The sequence below is a fragment of the Orcinus orca genome, chromosome 14, assembly GCF_937001465.1.
Source record: "Orcinus orca chromosome 14, mOrcOrc1.1, whole genome shotgun sequence".
NCBI lineage: Eukaryota > Metazoa > Chordata > Mammalia > Artiodactyla > Delphinidae > Orcinus > Orcinus orca.
In genome coordinates this window covers 27,624,425-27,649,334 of record NC_064572.1, presented here as the reverse complement: position 1 = coordinate 27,649,334, position 24,910 = coordinate 27,624,425, and the positions used below count along the sequence as shown (strand labels likewise).

At 40.0% G+C, this 24,910-nt stretch overlaps 1 protein-coding gene and 2 long non-coding RNA genes across 4 annotated transcripts in view; 2 read left to right on the top strand and 1 right to left on the bottom strand.

The window, feature by feature from the left end:
• LOC117196984 (uncharacterized) overlaps positions 1-18,881 on the top strand; it is a 33,073-nt gene extending 14,192 nt beyond the window's left edge. The window contains exon 3 of one of the 2 annotated variants that reach the window (XR_007471275.1): positions 18,733-18,881. This is a non-coding gene — a long non-coding RNA (uncharacterized LOC117196984). Of the gene's footprint in view, positions 1-5,625; positions 6,281-18,732 lie in introns of those variants that run through there. The other variant, XR_004477439.2, reaches the window with a different exon arrangement.
• SRGN (serglycin) lies at positions 49-16,489 on the bottom strand. Its single transcript, XM_004280799.4, has 3 exons — positions 16,336-16,489; positions 7,365-7,512; positions 49-954 (listed from the first exon to the last, which is right to left on the bottom strand). The coding sequence occupies exons 1-3, from the start codon at positions 16,409-16,411 to the stop codon at positions 723-725; spliced, it is 456 nt and encodes a 151-aa protein (XP_004280847.1). The 5' UTR covers positions 16,412-16,489; the 3' UTR covers positions 49-722.
• LOC117196985 (uncharacterized) lies at positions 8,173-14,476 on the top strand. Its single transcript, XR_004477440.2, has 2 exons — positions 8,173-8,688; positions 13,836-14,476. It is a non-coding gene; the product is annotated as an uncharacterized LOC117196985 (long non-coding RNA).
• Positions 18,882-24,910: the final 6,029 nt, after the last annotated feature.

The window sequence follows — 24,910 nt, the reverse complement described above, 5'->3', positions numbered from 1 at the left end:
AAACATTTGAACAAATAATTACTTCATGAACAAGAGAGCCCAGACAGCTTGACCCTTTGATTATACTTCTGCTTTAATAGAGTAATGTTTGAAAATACGTAGATATCCAGGAAAAAAAGTAAAGCAGTATGAGGTATTGAGAGCACAATTGTGCTTTAATCTGGGTGTTAAGTTTCTAATTGTGACAGCAATCACACTTCTAAGCAAACGCTGTCCACTAGCTCTGCAAACACCTCCAGTGGTACTATTAAAGCAGTTAACTTCACACTGTAAAACATGTCAAACCCAAACATGTCAAATACCCAATTCACTGTATGTTTCATCTGTGTTTTTTCACAAAAAAAGAGGCATATCTAGATTTCATAATCAGAGTCAGCTTCCTGAAGATTTAGATATGAAATAATGCCTGTCAATTTGTTTCTCAAACTAAATGTTTTAAGAACAGTATAATTTATTCTTTAAAGCAATTTTATACATATGTGGAGTCTAGTTAACTTCATAGTGATGTTGTTGAATACAATACAAAACAAATGCAGGTATTTTCCAGGACATTAGGATAGAAAAAGGAGGCTTTAAGAATTCATGAGAAAAAAAAGATAATAAAACTTAAACTTCCTTTTCAGATGTTTTAAATTTTCTATAAAGCTTTTTGTCCTCAAATTAATCATTTAACCATGGTACACAAATACATTGCCTGGTGTCAAGCTGGGAAACCCTCTCTTTTATATAGTAAAATCCTCTTCTGGTCCATTCTGACCCAAGTCCTGGTTGTCTGAGGGCAAATTTCTCTCCAGAGACCTAAAGTTGTAATAAAAAGCATCGTTTTCTTCTAGTGGTTGGTATTCCTGTTCGATTTCACGTAGGAAGCCACTTCCAGAGCCACTTCCAGAGCCTGATCCTGAAAAGTCCTCAGAAAGAGGGAAGACATCATTCAAGTTCCTGGATTTCATCATTCTGAAGCATGACAGAAAAGTGGAAAAGAAACATTAAAGTTTGAGACATGAAAAGATAATCATAATAAATTTTTTAAGATATGAAAGTAAATGTAGCCACTCCGTTGCTCAAATTTTAAGTTAAAAGTTTCCCAGTTATTTAATGTTTTAAAACAAAAAATAAGTCAGACCTTTCCACATATTTACAATACTTACTGTATCTAACTCGTTGCCTTTATCAGCTTCACATCTACTCATTGCAGATGCATATAAAAATGCTAATTTTCTTATCACTAACATAACAATCCTATATTTAGAATATACTTAACGGGTCATTTATTTTTTACAGAAAAGATCCCATTTTTACACTTTCTCCCACTGAAGAAAGGACACACAAGTAAATTAGACTAGATATATATTTTTCCTATTTTAAAAATTCTGCAAAATCTCTAATAACTTCACAGGGCTTCAACAAAGCTCACGCTTAAGAAATTCTTTGCAACAAGTCAAGCATTATATTTGCGAGCATGTTAACATTCAATCTCCTCCCCGCAAATAAGTGCATTCATTCAACTGGGTTCAGTGGGGTAGTTTGAAATCCACTCAGCACCAAAGGACCAGAGCAATGATGCCACCCATCAGTGGCAGAATAAGGCAACAAAGCATCAGAGACAAAAGTTGAGTTTCACAGCCTATGGGTCATTTTCTACATGAAAATAATAAACCACAGGCCATACAACAGATTAGAGTTTCCTTCATGCCTACATTCGATAAATATTGAATATCTGATCCCTGTTCTGAGGGCCTGGGATAGAATGGGGACTGACAGATGAGGTCCCTGCTCAGAGGTTTATAACTTTGGCGGGGAGACAGACAATAAAAAGTGAATAAGCAAATCAGGAAAATATTAGGTGGGGCTAAATGTTATGCAGAGAAACAAAGTGGAATAATGTAATAGAGGGTGACCTGCTGGATAGTTGGTCAGCTGGTTAGGAAAAGGAATCAGAGCTGGAAACAGATTTGGTAGTTTCTCCCTCTTCCTCTCCCTCTCCCTCTCCCTCTCCCTTTCCCTCTCTCTCTCTCTCTCTCTCTCTCTCTCTCTCTCTCTCACACACACACACACACACACACACACACACACACATATAGTATTTAAAGCCATGGAACAGGATGAAGTCACCCAAAAAAGGCATGCAGATACAAAAGCAGCCCACGACAGAGCTAGGGCCACCCCAACATATTAAATATTAATCAAAGGAGAAAGAACAGCCAGGGAAGTAGAAGGAAACCCAAGACAAGGTGGGGCCATGGAAGCCCAGAGAAAAAAGTATTTCAGAGGAAGGATGGTCAACTGTTTTTGAAAACAACTGACAAGTCAAGTGGGAATTCCCTGGCGGTTCAGTGGTTAGGACTCTGCACTTCAGTGCCGAGGGCGCAGGCTCAATCCTTAGCCCGGAACTAAGATCCCACAAGGCATGTGGCGCAGGAAAAAAAAGAGAGAGAGAAGTCAAGTTAGCTAAACATAGAGAAGTAACCAGCAGATGTGTCAACAGGAAGTAATTGTGACCTATTTGGTTGCTGTTTTTATTCTTTTGGATCACCATTCTCCCTATCCCTTTTTTTTTTTTTTTTTTTTTTTGCGGTACGCGGGCCTCTCACTGTTGTGGCCTCTCCCGTTGCAGAACACAGGCTCCGGACGCGCAGGTTCAGCGGCCATGGCTCACGGGCCCAGCCGCTCCACGGCATGTGGGATCTTCCCGGATCAGGGCACGAACCCATGTCCCCTGCATCGGCAGACGGACTCTCAACCACTGCGCCACTAGGGAAGACCCCCCTAACCCTTCTTGCCTCCCTCCCTCCTAAACATGTACAATAACTATGACTGCTACAAACTTGTATATAGTTTTTGGGTCAAATAACATGAGGAGATGGGGAACCATTAAAAATTGGGACTCCTGCTCTCCTTTGCTTTGTAAATTCAGAAGTCGGGGGTGGGAAAGAGGAATAGTTAAAATGTTTAAAAAACTTTAAGCTCCCTTGGAACTTTTACCAGTGTGGAGGAAAATAAAAAAGAACTTAAATTGGGAATTCCCTGGCAGTCCAGTGGTTAGGACTCCACGCTTTCACTGCCGAGGGCCCAGGTTCAATTAAAAAAAAAAAGAACTTAAATTAAAAAAAAAAAAAAGTAGGCTTCCCTGGTGGCGCAGTGGTTGAGAGTCCGCCTGCCGATGCAGGGGACACGGTTTCGTGCCCCGGTCCGGGAGGATCCCACATGCCGCGGAGCAGCTGGGCCCGTGAGCCATGGCCTCTGAGCCTGCGCGTCCGGAACCTGTGCTCCACAACGGGAGAGGCCACAGCAGTGAGAGGCCCATGTACCACAAAAAAAAAGTAAGTGCTTCTACCAAGCTCTCTGGGTGAAGGTAGAACCAGAAGGGGTTGAGGAGATAGTAAGCATCAGCAACCCTATCAGGAAGTGTTACTATGAAGAGGAGCAGAGAATGGGGCAACAGCTGGAAAGGATGCAGAGTCAAAGAGGGGATTTTACCTAAATGTAGGAGATACTAGAGAATGTCTGCATACTGATGAGAAGAAGATGCTGGGTTCAGAGGGTTAACTGCAGAATTAAAGTCCTGGAGAAGGTGCATGGGGATAGGATGCCCAGCACAAGGAGGGGTGGCCTTAGAAGCTGCCACAGTCATAGTACAGTCAAGAAACTTACCTAAATATTTAAGACAGGGAATTGCTAACACATGAGATGGAAGAGAAGCAAAGCCAAATAGGGAATAATAAGGAAACCCAGAGATGAGGAACAGCAAGAAAATATTTCCCTCCCTGGGCTAGAGGGACAGTGGAGGAGGTGGTACTACCTGAGCCCAGGGACCAAGAGCATGTGGTGGAAGCTGAAGCCATGGATGAGACACAGCCCTGCCAGAGGTGCCACCCAAGGCAGGAATGAGAAGAAACATCCTTGTCTCTTCTTGCCGCCCATGCTGACCAGTCTCCCTTTCAGGCATCCCACTGGCCAAACTCAGCCACAGATCTGGGAGCCTGAGAAATGCAGACCATAGGGATCAGCCCTCACCACCCTCACCCAACGCAGAGCAGGGAGATGGAAGGAGAAGAAATGGATCTGAAAGCAAGAGTGTCCAAGACCGTCACAGAAGCAGGGGCTGTGCATCCATATTAACAGGAGTGTCAGAGCAAGAAGGAAAGTTGCTGGCTGAGGAAAGGGAAGATCCTAGAGATTTTTTTTTATTTATTATTTTTAGTTGAGGTAGAGTTGATTTACAATATTATATACATTTCAGGTGTACAACAGTGATTCACAATTTTAAAGGTTATACTCCATTTATAGTTATTATAAAATATTGGCTATATTCCCTGTGTTGTACAATACATCCATGTAGATTATTTATTTATTTTTATTTATTTATTTTTGGCTGCGATGGGTCTTCCTTGCTGTGCGCGGACTTTCTGTAGTTGGCGCGAGCCGCGGCTACTCTTCGTTGCGGTGCGCGGGCTTCTCATTGCGGTGGCTTCTCTTGTTGCAGAGCACGGGCTCTAGGTGCACAGGCTCAGTAGTTGTGGCACACGGGCTTAGTTGCTCTGCAGCATGTGGGATCTTCCCGGACCAGGGCTTGAACCCGTGTCCCCTGCATTGGCAGGCGGATTCTGAACCACTGAGCCACCAGGAAAGCCCGATTATTTATTTTATTCACAGTAGTTTGTACCTCTTAATCCCCTGCCCCTAGCTTGCCCCTCCCCCTTCCTTCTCCCCACTGGTAACCACTGGTTTGTTCTCTATATCTGTGTGTCTGTTTCTTTTTTGTTATATTCACAAGTTTGTTTTATTTTTTAGATTCCACGTATAAGTGATATCATACAGTATTTGTCTTTCTCTGTCTGACTTATTTCACTAAGCATAATACCCTCCAAGTCCATCCATGTTGCTGCAAATGGCAAAATTTCGTTCTTTTTTATGGCTGAGTAGTATTCCAATGTGTGTGTGTGTGTGTATCACATCTTCTTTATCCATTCATCTACTGATGGACACTTAGATTGCTTCCATATCTTGGCTATTATAAATAATGCTGCTATGAACATTGGGGTACATATATCTTTTCAAATTAGTGTTTTCATTTTCTTTGGATATATACCCAGGAGTACAGTTGCAGGATCATGTGGTAACTCTATTTTTAGTTTTCTGAGGAACCTCCACACTGTTTTGTACAGTGGTTGCACCAATATACATTCCCATTAACAAGGTACAAGGGTCCCCTTTTCTCTACATCCTCGCCAGCAATTTATTATTTGTGATCTTTTTGATGACAGCCATTCTGACAGGTGGGAGGTGACATTCATTGTGGTTTTAATTTGCATTTCTCTGGTGATTAGCGATGTTGAGCATCTTTTCATGTGCCTGTTGTCTAACTGGATGTGTTCTTTGGAAAAATGTCTATTCAGATCTTCTACCCAGTTTTTAATTGGGATGTTTGTTTTTTTGATGTTGAGTTGTATGAGCTGTTTATATACTTTAGATATTAACCCCTTATTAGTCATATCACTTGCAAATATTTTCTCCCATTCAGTAGGTTGTCCTTTTGTTTGTCGATGGTTTCCCTTGCTGTGCAAAAGCTTTTAAGTTTAATTAGGTCCCATTTGTTTATTTTTGCTTTTGTTTCCTTTGCCTTAGGACACGGATCCAAAAAAATATTGCTACAATTTATGTCAAAGAGTGTGGAAGATCATACAGATTTGAGGAGGGAAGAAATAGTGTAAATATTTGTTTTGGAGGACTTGTGTTGTTCCTCTAATATCTTAGATTTAAATGAATCACTGTTGAAATCTGTGACTTAAAATAATGGAGGATGCTGTAATATCACGTTCAAGCTTTATGCCGTGGACCTAAAAGCGCAGGGTTGCAGAGTTGCATTTTGAGGATGGTGGTGATATAATTTCAGTGATGAAGGGGGTTACCAGGATCCCCAAAGTGATGACAGACTTACGTGGCTTGGGCATGATGATTTACGTGGCTTTCAGGGGAGTGATTTTCTATTTAAGCCTGAAGATTAAAACTTTTATGATAATTCTTTTCATAATGTATCTTTGCTACATATAATTTTGATATTCATTGAAATAATGGGTTTTAATACAATTCAATTTTTGTTACTTATGAATTCCTATTGGATCTTTTTTGCAAGTATAAGGCAGGTTTTATTTGATCAAGAAGAGTTTTGGATGTATGGACACCAAGGGAGGAAGTGGGGTGGGGGATGAATTGGGAGATTGCAGTTGACATTTATACACTAATATGTATAAAATAGATAATAAGAACCTGCTGTATAAAACGTAAATTAATTTAATTTAATTTAAAAAAAAGAAGAGTTTTGACTTTCTTTTTTATGAGTCGTGGTCACTTATTCTTCCTTTCCCTAATTTCTTCTTTTTTTTTTATCACTACTATCTAAATGGAACATTTTTGTCACCCCTCAAAAATCTTGTACCTAATAGCAGTCACTCTTTATTCCTCCCTCCCTCACAGCCCCTGGCAACCACTACTCTATTTCTGTCTCTATGGATTTGCCTATTCTGGACATTTCACATAAATGGAATCATACAATATGTGGCTTTTTGTGTCTGGTTTCCTTCACTTTGCATAATGTTTTCAGGATTCATCCATGTTGTAGCATTTATCAATAACTCCTTCTTTCTTATGACCAAATAATATTCTACTTAAGGGATGTACCACATTTTGTTTATCCATTCAGGTGATAGACTCCTATTGGATTTTAATATAAATATACAACATGCTCTATTTACATTAATAAAATAATGTTCAATCATTTTCAATACCTATTGGTGAAAAGTATTCAATTTTTGTTTCTGCCACAAGAAAAAGACCTTGCAAAAGTGTAGGTGAATAGGGACCTCCCTGGTGGCGCAGTGGTTAAGAATCTGCCTGCCAGTGCAGGAGACACAGGTTCTATCTCTGGTCTGGAAAGATCCCACATGCCGCAGAGCAGCGAAGCCCGCGCTCCACAACTACTCAGCCCGCATGCCTAGAGCCCATGCTCCGCAACAAAAGTAACCACCACAATGAGAAGCCCGTGCACCGCAACGAAGAGTAGCCCCTGCTCTCAGCAACTAGAGAAAGCCCGTGTGCAGCAACAAAGACCCAACTCAGCCAAAAATAAATAAATTTTAAAAAATAAATAAAATTCTTAAAAAGGTAGGTGAATCATGTATTCTTGTGCATCTCATATACCAGTAAAGACAGTACAGTTTTACCCTGTACTGTGCAGTGAAAACCTAACCATGGAACCTAACCATGGAAGCAAGAGCCTGAAGAAAAACACTCTTGGCAACCCTCCCACCTCCATGCCAAGATCTCAGCAGCGGATAGTGAAAGTAAAATCAAGAAAGTCCACTTACGAAAAAGGGTCAGTCCTTGGAGGTAGGATTCTGTTGTATTCACCTGGAAGTAGATCGAACTCTGGTCCCTTTTCATCAATGCAGTTTGCAGAATTGCTGTCAGGATTGCAGCGTACCCACTGGTATCTGGCTTTCCGCACAGGAGAACCTGCCCAAACATGGAACCCACGTGGTCAATAAATGTCTCTTACACAGCTTCTAATCACTCTGTCCCTAAGAAATTTTTAATTAAATAGATTCTAAATTTGGTAGGTAAGGTGTGGACAGGTTTTATGATCATTAATATCACAGGAGCACCGACTATTTGCTAGCCCTTTATGCACACCATTTGTCCTTCTCACAACACCCCTCTAAAGTAGCCTAGAGTTTAAGGTTAGAACAGGCTTTGGCAATTAGCTGCCTGGAGTGAAGTCTCAGCTCTGCTACTGGTGAGCTGTGAAACCTTAACTTCCCCAAGCCCCCACCAGAAAACTGAGGTACTAAGAGTGTCTCTTTTTCATAAGCTGGTCACAAAAATTAAATGAGAAAATGCATGTAAAGATCTTAACATAGTGCCAGGTACACAGTAAACACTTGAAAATATTAACTATCATTATCTTTGTACTATTATTTCCAGTTTATACAAAGGAAAACTGAGGCTGCACAGGTACTAAGTAAAGGACCCAGGATTCAAACCTGTATCTGACCCTGAATCCTGCCTGTTCTGGTAGAGATGAGTCGAATCATGCTCAGAAAGGTTAAGGCATGTACCAATTGGTACCCGAGATACTACAGAGCCCTAGTTCTTTAGGGCCATTCTTGGGTATTGAAAAGAAATTCTTGGGTATTCTTGGGAATGAAAAGTAGGTTAAAAACTTGGCCTCTTTCTTTGCCCTCACATCTAGTCAGAGATTTCAAAAATCCCTCGGCAGTGAAAGCCTGGAGTCCTAACTACTGGACCGCCAGGGAATTCCCTCCAAGGTATATTATTAAGTTAAAAAAAGTAAAGAACACTATGAATTGTTTGTTACCATTTGTGTGTGTTTGTGTTTTTTCACACTATATGCACAGAACATCTCTGAAAAGATACACAGCAAACTGATCATCTTTGTGGAGGGAATTGGTGGCTGGAAGACAGTGGAAGGAAGAGGATTGACTTTTCACTGCATATCCTTTTGAATCATTAGATTTTTGAGCCATATGTATGTATTATCTATTCAAAATTATTTTTATTTTTTGACAGCTTTCTTAAGCTGGACTTGACATTCAATAAGCTGTGCATATTTAAAGTGCACAATTTGTTTCGACAAATGGATACACAATGGAACCATCACCACAATCAAGGGTATGAACATATTCAACATCCCCCAGAGTTTCCTTGTGCCCCTTTGTGATCCTGCCCTTCTCCCTCCCTCCTCCTGACTCCCCCCAGCCCCCCTCAACCATCAATCTACTTACTGTCATTATAAATTAGTTTGCATTTTCTAGAATTTTATGTAAATGGATACATACAGCAACTTGTCAATGGTTTCCTGACTTTAAATCAGGTTCTAGAGGGCTCTCTACCTTTTATAGTACTCTCTCCTAGAAATGGAGAGTTTATTTAGATATTCCTTACATCTAGACTGCTTTTGTTGCAATTTTTAATAACATTTATCTTAGAAAAGGAACGTATGTTCATTATAGAAAATTTTGAAAAATGTAGCAAACCAACATACAAAAAAATTTACTCCTAATCTCATTACCCAGCCCTCCCAAAGACCATAAGTTCTGGAGTTTTGCTTTTTTTCCCTCTGGGTATCTGTATTTCTAGGAGAGTATGCACAAGTTGTGTCCTATTCTCAACTATCAGAGGTTGAAAAGTGAAGCCTCTACTGAGGTCAAATTCACTTTACATCTTAATGGGATGGCCAAGGACTTTGTTCTTAAAAGATTGCAGAACCACAGAACTTTTGCAAAATGTCCTCTTTCCTCATGAAACTCTATTATGTCTGTTTACACTCAACTTTGTCCTAGCTAATATTTCTGATTAATTTTATAAATACAGCATTGCTAAGTTATTAATAACATCATTAAGATATACATTATATACATATATATGGAGAGAAAGAGAGAAAATATATAAAGAATTCATGATGCTGTTCACCTTAGTATTATTTAAAATAGGGAAACAGGAAATAACTAAATAATCAAAACAAGAGAAAATACTCAGATTAATTATGAGGCATTCATATGAGAGACTATTAAACAAATGGGAAAAAAGCAGTAGTTATGGAAAAGACTATATAGCATCATAGGAAAATCTATGTTCAAAAATGAGTTTAAAAAAAGCAGAGGGGACTTCCCTCGTGGTCCAGGGGACTTCCAATGCAGGGGACTCAAGTTCTATCCCTGGTCAGGGAACTAAGATCCCATGAGCTGCAGGGCAACTAAGCCCGTGTGCCGCAACTATGAGCCCACAAGCCATAACTAGAGAGCCCTTGCGCCACAACTACTGAGCCCGCATGTGCTGGAGCCTTTGCGCTACCACTAGAGAGGAGTCCGTGTGCCACACGAAAGATCCTGTGTGCTGCAACTAAAACCTGATACAGCCAAAAATAAATAAATAAAATATTTTTTAAAAAGCAGAATACCACTCTATGCATAATAGTTGTTAATGCAACTACATAAATAGATATCGGGGGGGGTGAGGAATGGGAGGAAATACACAGAAATAACTATAGTGGTAGACTCTGGTGATTTTTTTCTCACTTTGTTTTCTAAATTGCTGTAATAAACAATATTCTTTTAAAAATATAAACAAAACAAAGACTCTAATGTAGAAAGTAAATGTTCTCCCATTGTTTTCCTTCTTTCTTTCTGTCTGTCTTACTTTCATTCATTCTTTCTTTTAGAACTACTATTCTATCACAATCTTCCCCATAGTTCCTGAATATAGCTTACAGTTTCTGGTCCGGGACGCTACTCATCCAGAATGGGTTAGCTTTGTCACTGCTTGGAGGCTGGAGGTAAGGCTTGACATCAACTTGTGATGTCAAGTTGACATCACAATGTCTCCCCCTTACTAGCTGTGTAACCTTAACCTCCCTGTACCTCAATTTCCTCATCCATAAAATGGGGACAGTAGTAGCTCTAATAATGAGATATAAATATTAGGCTCGTAGAATAGTACCTAGCACCATGGTCAGAGCTCTTTTTTTTTTTTTTTTTTTTTTTTTGCGGTACGCGGGCCTCTCACTGTTGTGGCCTCTCCCATTGCGGAGCACAGGCTCCGGACGCGCAGGCTCAGCGGCCATGGCTCACAGGCCCAGCTGCTCTGCGGCATGTGGGATCTTCCCGGACCGGGGCACGAACCCGCGTCCCCTGCATCGGCAGGCGGACTCTCAACCACTGCGCCACCAGGGAAGCCCAGAGCTCTTTATTTATTTAAATTAATCTCTCCCTTTTCTTTTCTTTTCTTTTTTAACATTTATTTGTTTATTTTGGCTGCACTGGGTCTTGGTTGCAGCACGCAGGATCTTCATTGTGCCATGCGGGATCTTTGTTGCAGCATGCAGACTTCTTAGTTGCGGCATGTGAACTCTTAGTTGACACAGGCATAGGAGATCTAGTTCCCCAACCAGGGATCGATCCCGGGCCCCCTGCATTGGGAGCACGGAGTCTTAACCGGTGGACCACCAGGAAAGTCCCGTCAGAGTTCTTTAAATGCTAGTTTCTCTGCTGAGGAGGAGAATGAGAATGACCTATTGACCTATCTCTGATAGTGAACAGCTTGTAGAGAGACCAAATTTAAACTTCTGTTCCACCACATTATCCCATAATAGAATCCCAAAGAGTTCCTGTTTAAACAGGATAAAAGTATCTGAAACATCTAGCACAAGCCTTTGCACAGGGTAGGTATTTAATACATTTTAGCTCCTTCTCCTCTGATTCTTTCCTGAAGAAGCTTAAGCTTGGCATCTACTGAATTGTTACTTAGAAGCGTCATCATTGTGAGTCAGGTAAAAATTCAACATCTGCTCCAGCAGAGGGCAATGTCTTCACACCCCATGCCGTCTAGACCAGCGCGGTCCAATAGAAACAAGAGAAACCATCCGTACACGTATGGATGTTACAACAGCCATATTTTAAAAAGTAAAAAAGAGGTGACATTAATTTGAAAATATTTTACTTATATATATTCAAATATTGTCACAACATAATCAATATAAGTTATTAATGGATATTTTACACTTTTTTTCATCCTAAGATTTCAAATCTGGTGTGTATTTTGCACTTACACAATACCTCATTTTGGACTCGCCACATTTCACACATTTCAAGTGCTTAGTAGCCACAAGAAGCCCGTGGCTACCATTTCAGACAGAGCAGGTCTAGACATTCTTCTCTACTGTCGTGGATGGCTGAATATCAAACCAAGTAAGTGCTTGCATAGATAGGAAGTTAAACAGAAAAGTAAAACTAATAGTTTAATGAGGAAGCATCTCAGTAAAAGATCTCATCTTTTCACTGGTGTAAGAAACACAACTCTGGTAAATTAGAAAACTTCTAAAATACAAATTTCCTCTAGAGTTTAGAATCTCAGCTTTTAAAATTTATAAAGAGGGGTTTCTTTTTTGGGGTGACGAAAATGTTCTAAAATAGACTATGGTGATGGTTGCACGTATCTGTGAATATACTAAAAAACCATCGATGTACACTTTAAATGGGTGAATTGTATGGTATATGAAATCTATCTCAGTAAAGCTATTCCAAAATTGATAAAGAAATCAAAGATAGAAGTCCACCTCCCCCACAGAAATGTTTATCTAGTTTGGGACTGGTGATTTTATTTTAATTAAAAAAAGTTTTATTGGTATGTATGTAACATAGCACACAATCACTCTTCTAAAATGTAAAATTCAGTGGTTTTTAGCATATTCATAGGTATGTGCAACTATCACCACAAATTTAGAACAATTTTATCATCACAGAGAAATCCCCTATCCTTTAGCTAGCCAGCTCCTGTATCTCATGCTTCTCATCCCTAAGTAACCACTAATCAATCTACTTTTTATCTCTATATTTTTAAGCAAGTTGGATGTTTCATGTAAATAAAATCATATTAGGTGTTTTCTTAATATTTATTTTTTTATTTTTGGCTGTGTCGGGACTTAGCTGCGGCACACAGGATCTTTCATTGCAGCACACGGGCTTCTCTCTAGTTGTGGTGGGCAGGCTCCAGAGTGTGTGGGCTTAGTTGCTCCACGGCATGTGGGATCTTAGTTCCCCCACCAGGGATTGAACCCACCTCCTCTGCATTGGAAGGCGGATTCTTAACCGCTGGACCACCAGGGAAGTCCCGAGGTGGTTTTTCTTTTTTAAGTATAGTTGACCTAATATACTATGTTAGTTTCAGGTGCATAACATAGTGGTCCTGTATTGCTATATATTATAAAATGATCAACACACTGGGGATTTTAAATCTGCTTTAAAATAAAGAACACGGTTACAGATACCAAGTTCCTGACATATTTATTCAAGGGTGTTGGCAGAATGTGAAAATTCAACAGTTCCAGCCCCCGATGTGTGGGAGTATCTTGATTCTATCTTGCTTGAGAGAAATCTTAAGATTACCGTAATTTAAAAAATAAAAGGGAATATGCTCATGGACAGAAAAATTATCTTCCTAAGAGGCCCCACTTACAGATCTCCTGGTTAATTTTGTGGTGGATTCAAGGGAGAAGAATGTTTTTTATTTACAATCACTTCCCTCACTGCCTACCCCCGCCCTTTCTCGGTCTGTCTTTGTCTCTCTCTGTCTCTGTCTTTGCCCCTATTTCTTTCACACATACACACAGAGTCACTAGTCTTGCTTTAGCAAATACTTTCTATAAGTAAACATTACCAGAGCAAATAACTTACCCCAGTAATATCGTATTGTAATATCAATTTTTCTCCAACATCATCTCAATTTACTAATTTCCTATTCTTAATGAAGACTTGCTACAAATGTGCTAGAAAAATTTAAGTGGAAACTGCCATGTTGTGGGGAGGGGGGGAGGGAGACCATCTCGTTCATTGTTTGGTGGCATTCAAACAGAAGTCACCATCTAAGCTGGAGCTGCTTCCTACAGGCCAATGAATTCCACAAGATGAATAAAGTTCCCCCACCCTTGCATGGTTTGACAAGCTATAAAAAGTTCCAAGTTTACTTTCAATTTCTCCTTCTCTGTCCCTCAACTCAGTGGTTTTTGTAGCAAGGGCTAGAGTCAAAGCAAGGTTGTTTTAAATAAAGAAAATCTCTAATCCACCTAGAATACAGCTAAATTGCAGTAGAAAGTTAACTCTGAACTTCAAATCAGATGACTAGCTCTGCCATTAATTAGTTGTAATGGGCCTTGGGCAAGTCTCATAAATTTTTTGCAAGAGGTTGATGTAAAGAGCAAATGAAATGATGAATGTAAGATCCAATTTTCCCCTCTATAAATTGGTGTTAATTCCTCCTCCTAGGGAATGTGATGATCCTTTACCCGAGAATGGATGTGAATCACTTTACAATCAAACAGCAGCGCACATAGGTGGAATCAATATCATTATCGTGATCTCAGAGGCAGTGTAGAGTGGAAACATAGTCTGGCAATGACCCCCTTGGCCACACCTGCTCATGGATTTTCCATTTTCCCTCTTTATGGGCATCTTTTAAAAAGAGAGGCAATAAAAGAGTAAGAGTCACCTCATCAGTTGATGAGTAAGGCCCCATCAATAATCCCCTGGAGCTCTACATTAAATTGATTAGCCATCTGTCCTCTCCAGGGTCTCCCACACATTGCCAAACTTCCATCTCTTTGCACTTGGTAGACATACTTTTACAGCATGTCTTTACTTCAGCTTCACTTATAGTCACTGACATGGGCTGAATTGTGTCCCTCCAATTCAATGTGTTGAAGTTCTAACCCCCAGTACCTCAGAATGGGACTGTATTTGGAGACAGAGCCTTGAAAGAGATAATTAAGACATAATGAGGTCATGCAGATGAGCCCTAATCCAGTATGACTGGTTTCCTTACAAGAAGAGGAGATGGGGACATAGACACACACAAAGAACCATGTAAAGACAGAGACAAGACGGCCATCTACACGCTGAGGAGAGAAGCTTCAGAATGAAACTAACCCTGCTGACACCTTGATCTTGAACTTCTAGCCTCCAGAACTGTGAGGAAATAAATTCCTGTTGTTTAAGCCACCCAGTCTGTGGTACTTTGTTATGGCAGCCTTAGCAAACTAATACAATAACCTAAGATGTTTTGTTTCAGTAAAAACAAGCCAAAAGCCTAGTGCAGTTGATCAGTTCAGTCAAATCAATGGGTTAAGAAAAAAAAATTTTTTAAGTGGGGAAAGAATGCTACAGAATCATATCTGGCATCACATAGAAGTATGATGAAATAGTGACCTCTCTGCAGCCTTGAGCTGATGTCACTCACACACGCAGCTGTGGGTGGACATCTATTTCCCTTCTTATTCAGATGTGAACACTAACCCTTGATTCCAATACCAACTGCACTTCTCCTTTGGAAACTCCCTAGTTTTTCAGTCCATTCATTCTCTCTTTTTTGGTTCCTTTCCCAACAAAGAGCTAAACCTACCTGGTGATGACATAAATACTAGTACTTTATAAAATGTTATAATAGTTTCTTCACTACATTCTGAAGAATACCTATTACATAAAGAATGCTTTTGTTTTCATTTTAGTTTTCCCTGTAGAACCTTAGTGGGGAATGTGACATTTCTGGGAAATTTTGAAGATGTAAAGACTCACAGAGCTCTGGTCAGGGTAGACCCAGCACCAACAGGTCACTCAAGTCTGTGCTACAAACATGGACCTGAGTGCTTGGATCTTGTCAGAGCACATGAGGGAATTATTTCGTCAAGCTGAAGGTTTTCCCTAAAAGATCCAAGTAAAGCCTGTTCCTTACATTCAACAATGTTTTATACCTTAAAAAATAAATAGACGAATGGAAAATTTCAGCAACAGTATTTGCTGGTTTTTTCTTCAATAATTGCATAACAAGAAGAAAGTGATTTTATAAATTTCCAATATGTAATGAATGTATCTGAGATCATGTGTACAATTTCATTTCCACCAGAAGTAAAAACAAGACAACTAGAAGTAACTTCGAAGAAACAAATCCAGGATATGTGCAATCACCATGACTCAATATTTCCTTTACCGTTTGGAGGAACTCTAGTTTTTCTACTATAAATTCTCCCAACTACTTATCAGGCCATGACTTTCTGCCTTATTCAGACATGATCGCTTATTTACCAAAGGAGAAGAAATTGTATTTTTCCTACAAACTGATTGTTTTCATTTTCTTAGTCATTAAAGGTTTTAAGTTGTTTCATTCTGACTAAACAACCCTAAATGATAGACCTAATAAGAAATTTCCCAATGTGATGTTTCTCTGAGCAACAAAACAATTACTAAAATTCTTTGGCCCCTCTTTAAAATCTGAGATGGTTTTCATTAACTATGTCTAAACATAATTGAATTTTCACTAAGAACCAAGTTTTAAAAAGGAGAAAAAATACACGCAAATTTACTCTGATTTTAAAAATAGTATTTCCCAGTGTCACAATAATTATGACACTACCATATTATGTTAAAACTTGGGATTGATGTAGACACTTAGGGGTAGGTCATTTTCTATATTCCTTTCTTAAGCGTTGAAAAATTTATAAACCATTTTCATCTGACAATAAAATAGTACATTTCAATCATTTTAAGAACTTATAAGGCCACACCTCCCTCAGAGTTTAACTTTTTTTGGTACCAAACTTAACCAATCTCACACCAAGGAGTTCAGCTACCCCAAATCCTTTTTTTTTTTTTCTTTTTTTGGCCTCCTTTCCCACAGTATAATACATTCCATACCTAAAGCAAATATAAACATGTGTGTGGACCCCAGGACTTACAAGGAAGATTATAGGGGGACAAGATTCCTGGGTCTTACCTTGAACTGAAGAACCCAAAATCAGGATGAAGGCGAGAGCCAGGGCAAGCCTACTGCACTGGAGGAGCACCTGCATGATGACCAACTTGCTTCAGCTCCACCGTCTGCACGCCAACCTCACGACAGGGAAGTGTAGCAGGGTGCTCTCTGTCCCTTTTAGAAAAGGTTCCAAAACCTCAAACCCTGCCCAGAACACACGTCACAGTTTCCTGAACAAATAGAAAGAAATCCACCTCAAACCCCAGAAAGATTTAGAAAAAAAAAAAAAAGGCAGAAAAATAACTATTCATACCCATTATGAAACTGCAGTGGACTCTCCCCAGGTCTGCTTTTTCAAAAGTTTTGTTGTTTGCCACTTGCTGAGTAGAATCAGCATTCAGGACACTTTGTTTTTTCTTTCTTCAGGTAACAATCTAAACACGAGATTGCTAACATTAAGAGCCCGCTGCACAGTTGATGAGATAAGGGAGCTAGATGCTGCCATGCTGCCTTTTCATCACTGATGCCCTTCAACATAAAATATTCTTAATTTTCTTTTTCATCAGGAGTAGCATAACTCACTGAGCCAAGCTCAAGAAGTGAAACTTCAAAACTGAGTTTTAATCTACAAGAAAGTGTTGTCAGATTTCAAATGAGCAGTTTCTTCTTATTGGACTCAGTTTCTCCCACTGGCTCACCAGCTTTCCCTCTGCCTCAAGAATCTAGTGAGGATTTTCGGTTACAAAGAACTGGGTAAAACAGAAAAATGATTTTGCAGTCCTCTGCTCCTTCACACCGAGTATTTCTTATGATTTCATAAGAAATACTTTCATGTTTTTCTCCTGGTAAAACTTTTCAACTTGACTTTTGGTCTTCTGGCCTTGAATAAGCCGGAAATCAAAAACAAGGGGAGGTTGTCCTGTCAGTGGGCTGCTGGACCTCAGAAAATACAAAACAACAAAGTAAAGGAACAGCATTTTCCCCATGTCCTGGGGATTGTGTGCTGACTGAGGCCCGAGGAACACGAGGTAGAGGCTCCTTATTAAAGTCACATAATAAACACAGTTTATCACACGCCCTTGTCCTTGGGGCATGTACTTTTCCCTTACTTCCAGTCAAGATTCAACCTCTCTCCATTTCAACACGTCTAACCCTACAATGCCCACTTTCCATTTTCATCCTCACTCTGGCCTGTCCTTTGACAGGAGGGAGGAGTTTCCCTTCCCTTGTTCTAGCCTTCCTGCTGATTCCTTTACCATTTCCTGCTAAGGACGGGCCTCAGGATCTAATCGCTGAGTAGCTGTGGTACAAGTCCACAAAGGCTACAAAGAATGCACATTTTGACCCTCCTCAGAACCAGCTGGACGTGTGTCCGGGGACTCCTCCAAGTGCAGTAACCAACTCCCAAACTCACAAACCCAGTGAGTTCCCCACCATGGAATATTGGTTTCAGCTTGAAATAACAACCCTCATCTTTGGTCCCTTTTAATCCTATCCCCCAATTTAAAACCCTGGCACCAAAACAATAATCCCTGTCAATAGCTTCAACAAGGCTGCTGCAACGTCTCAGATCTGATTAGAGTTTGTGCTTTAAAATGGTAATTTTGGAGGCTCTTCCCATTTGAGTACTTTATTTTTTTAATTCTCTGGTCGTGGTGATTTTTTAAAAAACATTTGCAACATTCATAAGCATTTACTCTGCTTCCGCTACACTGACAACCAAGTTTCTTTTTCCAAACAGTCTTCCTCCAGCTTCATTTCCCTAGTCCTCTTCAAACTGTGGAGGAGCAGGATGTATCCCTAAACCTCAGCCTCTCTACAACAAGTTTTCAGTATTTTTAAAAGACAAATTCCATTCTAGACTTAGTCCTTCATTCACCAGGCAACCTTAAATGCACCTACTTTACTTCACACTCGGTTGATTTGCCTGTAAAATGGGTATCCTTAAGCCTTAACGGTCATCCTGGAACAGGACAGAAATCAGTTCCTTGTTGCCTAAAAGTGTAACTACCCCCCTGCCCCAAAGCAATGTAAACGTTGCCTTTCACCTGCTATTGGTCTCAGGGTGGCCTTTGGAAACAGGGGATCTGTTTGGAGCACTTGAACCTTCCCAGAATCACTAGTCAGCAGAACAGTTTTTAAGACAAATTGAGGTTGTCAGAGGAGATACTGAGGGCAGCACAAAACTACTCCAAGGGATGGCTCCAAGGCTCAGTTCTTTTTTAAAGCTCCCAGTTAAAGATTCTGCCACTCAGCAGCCTCTGAGGCTTTCTTGGCTGCTCACTGAGAAGGTCTTAACTCTGAACTGGGCATTGCACAAAAAACCCCAAACAAACAGGAAATAGATCCTGTACCAAATCTATATCATGTCTCTGGAGGCTAAAAGAATGAATTTTCCAATGATTTTTTTATTTCTAGAACTGGAAGAGACCTTAGAAATCATCTACCTCACCCACTCAGGTGGGAAAAGAAGAAGTCCAGAAAGGTTACAGGACTTGCAGCTGGTCCCACAGCTGGTGAGTGGCAAAACCAGGTCTAGAACTCAGGTTTCGTAGTTCAAAGTCCAGTGACAGAGGAAGAATGAGGAAGAAACAAGATTAAGGTTTGTAATCATCAGAAGTCTTCCTTTTAGTCTTTTTGGTCTTTAGAGGTATGTACTGAAATATTCCTGTTTAGAATGATAAAATGACTGGAATTTGCTTCAGAATAATGCAGTTTGAGGAGGGGGCTATGAGAGAGGTATAGCAGTGGGCTGCTGATTGCTGAAGCTGAACAATGGGAAAAGTGGGGGCTCATTATACTAGCCTCCCTACCTTAATATATTTTTTGGAATTTCCATAATAAGACACTTTAAAAAATCAACCTTTTAAAAAGGTATGTTTATCTTATTTGGAGTCCATATAAATAAGAAAACATCTCCTGACTTAAAAGAGGACTTTTAAGGAAAGTCCAGGAAAAAAAAAATTCTTTTCTTTAAAAACCCACTTCTTTATTCTTGGATCTCAGTCATCCTTTGAGTTTCCCATTCTTTCGGTTCTACTCTCATTCCTACCACCCCTCCCTTCAGTGCATGGGAAGACAGTATCTAAGACATAAAAGTATCTTGATGCTTTTGGTACAATGAGAACAGCTACCACTGTGTTCTTAGACCTCTCACCAAGTATCAGTGGATGGGTACCCATAGGATGAGTGCCCTGGGAGAGGGCACAGGCTCACAGACATCCCCAGCAGCTCTTTTCCTTGATCTACCCTTCTCATCACTGTAGCCGCAAATCCAGTTTCCCAGGAGCAGGTGCCCCTTGTTGAAGGTTTCCACAGTCCTACTCCAGAAGCTGCTCCAGGTGTTGCCAAGTACATAAAAGTTTGGGAACTTGGGGCTTCCCTGGTGGTGCAGTGGTTGAGAATCGCCTGCCAATGCAGGGGACACGGGTTCGAGCCCTGGTCTGGGAAGATCCCACATGCCGCGGAGCAACTAAGCCCATGGGCCACAACTACTGAGCCTGTGCTCTAAAGCCCGCGAGCCACAACTACTGAGCCCACGTGCCACAGCTACTGAAGCCCGTGCGCCTAGAGCCCGTGCTCCGCAACGAGAGAAGCACCGCAATGAGGAGCCTGCGCACCACAAGGAAGAGTAGCCCCTGCTTGCTGCAACTAGAGAAAGCCCACACGCAGCAACAAAGACCCAACGCAGGCAGAAACAATAAATAAATTAAATAAAATAATAAAATAAATAAATTTATTAAAAAAAAGTTTGGGAACTTGAGTGTTTTAGTCTTGGACTGGAGATAGGGGAGGGGAAGGACACCCCTCCTCCCATAGTTTGGATCTACAATTTGACAAGAAGAAAAACAAGGGGCAGTGGGTATGTAGGAAATCTCTGTACCTTCTGCTCAACTTTGCTGTGAACGTAAAACTGCTCTAAAAAATAAATTCTATTTTTAAAAAGAGGCATAAAAGAACTTCTCAAATACTAACTACAGTCTAGTAGAATATGACATTCCAATTCCAAAATTATAGGGCTTTGAAGAACCAAAAGTTGCAATGGAACTTGCTGAATATTATTGATATAAATAACTGGGAACAGGGGGATGTGTTACTTTTCTTGGGAATATTTTCACAGGGATCAAAAATACTGGAAACAAATCTCTTAAGAAACATTTCAGACATGAGGGAATGGGAGCAGACACATGATTAGGGGGAATAAGATTATCTGAAAATAAATCAGGAAAGGAGTTTCCTTATTTGACTTCTGAAGTCTTATCTATTTCCTAAGATTCTATCTATCAATACTATTCTAAATTATTTTTCATATATTTATTAAATTATATTTTGTATTAAAAATTAATAAATGTTTACTATGGAAAAGTGGGTAGTTGAGGGATGGCAAAAGAGGACTTAAAGGAAAGTACAAATCCCTTACCACCTTCCATCCAGAGATTAGCACTGCCATGTCCTGCCTTTGGTAATTCAGGTAGCACATACCTCTTGCTTGCACACTGGGATCCCGTTCATCTCCTCTTACAGCTTTTATTTTACACCTTACCCTGTGGCACTACCTGGCCCCATGAGGGTCCCCAGAACTAACTTTGTTGTTGATTCCAGCCAATTCTATAACCCACCCATCAATTCACCACCCGAAGACTCTGAGCTCCCTCTGCAGACTAGCAAACGATCCAAGTTCCCAAACTCGGTATTTCCTAGGCTTCACAACCAACTTCACTCCTACTCCCCAAAACGCACACATACCGAAATTCCACTCACTTACCTACAATTATATTTAAGGTTATTGGTTACTAAGGAAGAGAGAAGTTCTTGCCCCTTAATTTGTAACCACAGAACATCAACCAGATCTTCAACGGCCTATTGATTTCAATCTTCTGAGGCGGACCACATTTACCAATTAAGTTACTACACTTTAGTTGGTTCTTATTTTTTGCCAGACTCTAGGTTCCTTTTTTTTTGGCTGGGGTCGGGAGTGGGGTGGGGTGGGAGGTGGCCCTCGGTAACAAACATGAAAAATGAACAAAATCTCTTAGTTAAATGCTTTTTAGAAGCTTCACCATTTGGTCACAGTTATTACATTGAAGTAGTGAACATTTTTCTCATGGGAATCTTAACTTTTTTTTTTTTTTTTTGGGAATCTTAACTTTTAACCCCCACTAAAGAATGAAAAGATACTGCCTACTCTCCATCCAAAGAGATAGAATCCACTGCTGGAATCAGTTGCTCTTCTGACATCAATGATATACTCTACATTTGATGACTTTTATTTGATGACATCTCCAAATGGACTAAACTTCTAGATGAGGTTAGCATGTTTCTGTACATTCCCATAAGGCAATGAATGAATGGATAAATGAATGAAATCTGTATTGAATACTTCTATTTTGTTGTATGTGCTAGTCTTATCTTCACACCTAGATTATTCCAAGGATATAGTTTTGACTGGTATAGAATATGATGAGCTCAAATAACTGTTGCTTTCCAAAAAGTTAACAGTGGTGCTTTCTAGACAGTAGGATGACAAATGTTTCTCCTTTATCATTTCAAGACAATGCCAAATTTTGTAGAATACAATTATGTATCATATTAGTAATCAAGGAAAAAACAATAAAAATATATATTATTTAGTTAGTTAGTTAGTTATCTTTGGCTGCATTGGGTCTTCGTTGCTGTGCACGGGCTTTCTCTAGTTGCGGCAAGCGGAGGCTGCTCTTCACTGTAGTGTGCGGGCTTCTCATTGCAGTGGCTTCTCTTGTTGCAGAGCACGGGCTCTAGGCACGCAGGCTCAGTAGTTGTGGCTCACGGGGTCTAGAGTACAGGCTCAGTAGCTGTGGCACACAGGCTTAGCTCCTCCGCGGCAAGTGGGATCTTCCCAGACAAGGGATCGAACCTGTGTCCCCTGCATTGACAGGCAGATTCTTAACCACTGCGCCACCAGGGAAGTGCCAATAAAAATATTTTGATTCTTGATAAAAGTTAACTTAAAAAAAAACTTTTAATGGAGAGCATTATTTGGATAACCTCCGTTGGGACACAATGAGACTAAAGAAGTTGGGTCAGTGATCAGCACTCAGGAACTGCCTGATAAAAGTAATTTTCCTCAAGACAACGTAGCTGGGAATACTATATGTTGGGGAAAAGTAGCAGTCAGGAAAGCTGAAGGGAAAGGACATTTGTGGGTTACGTAGATAGTCCAATCTCATCACAGATGAAAAAAGAATAGAGTTTCTTTTCAGACTTTAGAATATCCACAGAGATAATAATACTACTGGCTAATGGGGGTGGAAGTGAGGTCCCTTTCACTCTTTCCAAGAACTTGGAAATAGGAGAATGAGACCACCTTCAAACAAACTTATAATAATGGATTGGAGGAAAGATGTGCAAATTCACCCTAAAACAAAAGAATGGGGAGAGGGAGAGATGAAGAGAGAAATCAAGCCAGCCTTTCCCAAGGCACATCCTACTTTAAAGACAAAACTGAAATCTCCTTGAATGGAATCAAAGAGCATTTCCCCATGGGGAGAAGGAGTGGTCTCTCCTTCTTCTGGGCTGCTAGGAATGGATGAGCAGAACAAGTTTGCAAAATTCCTATGTTAAGGGACTCCTGATGTCGTTTTTATATTCGGATTCATTCACCTAGAAAAATATCAACCCAAGGTGCTCAGAATGCTGGTTTCTGCTCTCACTCTCATAGCTGCTGCCTTTGGTTAATGAGGTTCCCATTAGAGCTAAGTGACTCATGATGGAAGAGCTCATTAAAGGCCAAGACCCTGCAGAATTAGTTCTGCAAGGCTTTCCTATCATTGCTGGCTTTCCTATGATGCTACTTGCCAGAGCTTCCAAACAGAACCCAAAAAGACATTCTACTTCCCATCCTCATCTCTATCTCAACTACTTTAGTCTCAAGTGATACTCAATGAAGGTATTATCCCAACATTTGCATCTTAATAGAGGATGATAACCATTAATAAACTTATTTTAAATTTTAATCCTCAAGACCGGTGGAGGTGGAAGATGGGGTTAGTGGGGTGGGAGGAAAAGACCGTTAGGGGCAAGCAAGAGCTTGCTCAATAGATCTCAGTTCAAACCACACTGTTGGGCTTTTAGGGCTTGCATCAAGAACCTCCTTGTTCCATATGACCAGAAGACCACCCCTCCCAGAGGCCTTTCTGGTTATCATAGTGGTGACTGGAAGAGAGTCAGGGCCCAGAATGACTAGCCCATCCAAGCTCACTGCCAAGAACCATCCTCCTGTCATTTAGAACTGTACTGTCCATCATGGTAGCCACATGTGGCTATTAAGTGTTTGAAATGTGACTAGTCTGAATTGAGATGTGCTGTATTTGTAAAATATACATTGGATTTCAAAGATATAGTTAAGAAAAAAGAATATAAAATCTCATTAATAATTTCTATATTATATGTTGAAATAATATTAGATATATTAGGTTAAAATGTATTATTAAAATTAATTTCACCTGTTTCATTCACTTTTTTAAATGGGGCTACCAGAAAACTTGAAATCATATATGGTGGCCTGCATTTGTGGCTTGCATTATATTTCTATTAGACAGTGCTGGCCTTGAAAATGGAGGCCCTTTTAAGATTAAGAAAAATATTGGTTAGAAAGAAGAGAGGCACAGAAACCTATATTCAATATACTATGATAAACCATAACGGAAAAGAATATTTTTAAAATAGAGTGTGTGTATATATATATACATATATATATATATATATATATATATCTGAATCACTTTAATGTACAGCAGTAATTAACACAACATTGTAAATCAACTATATTCAATAAAAAAAATAAAATATTTCTGTAAAAAAATTTAAAAAAACAAAAGAGAGAGAGAGAGCTGCATGACCTACAGTGTGCTTGCACCAAAAATGTCCCTAAATAGGAGTTCTCGATGAAAATCACTCAGACGTTGGTTAGGAAGAACCTATGTAACCCAAAGAAAAAGCACCCACTGTTGGCTTTTTCTTTAGGACATATGTATAATTCTAAAGACTTCATCGTGTTAATTCACTTGATCATCATAATTGCCCTGTGCAGTAGGCATCATTTTTACACCTATTATATAGATGATGAAACTGAGACACAGAGAGGTATAAATGCAGGCGGGATTTGACTTTTGGCCATCAGACTTCAGACCCTGACTTGTACCGGTTATGTGACCCCTCATATAAGCTCTCCGGCTGTACTTTCTGGGGGGAATTTTCCTTGTTAGTGCTATTTCCCCAGCAGCTCCACCCCGACTCTGTCCTAGCACTAAAAAACCAAACACTCCTGTCTGTCATGGGTAGGGAAAGCCCCTACACACTGGGCCCTGAATCCTGGAGTTTGGGTAAAACCAAGTGTCTGGAAATACGGTGTTCTCAAACCCCTCTTAGCAACTCAGTAAATTGTGAGAACACAATTTTGCATTTCTAGACCTTGCAGCCTAAAGGCTAGGAAACTTTGCCAGGTTTTATCTTTTTTTAATTTGTCAAAGACCGTTTTTTCACCTTACATAATACTTTCCAAACCTTCCCAAACTGACGGTTGGCTGCTTGCGGATGTTCTGAAGCTCAGCTAAGGAAA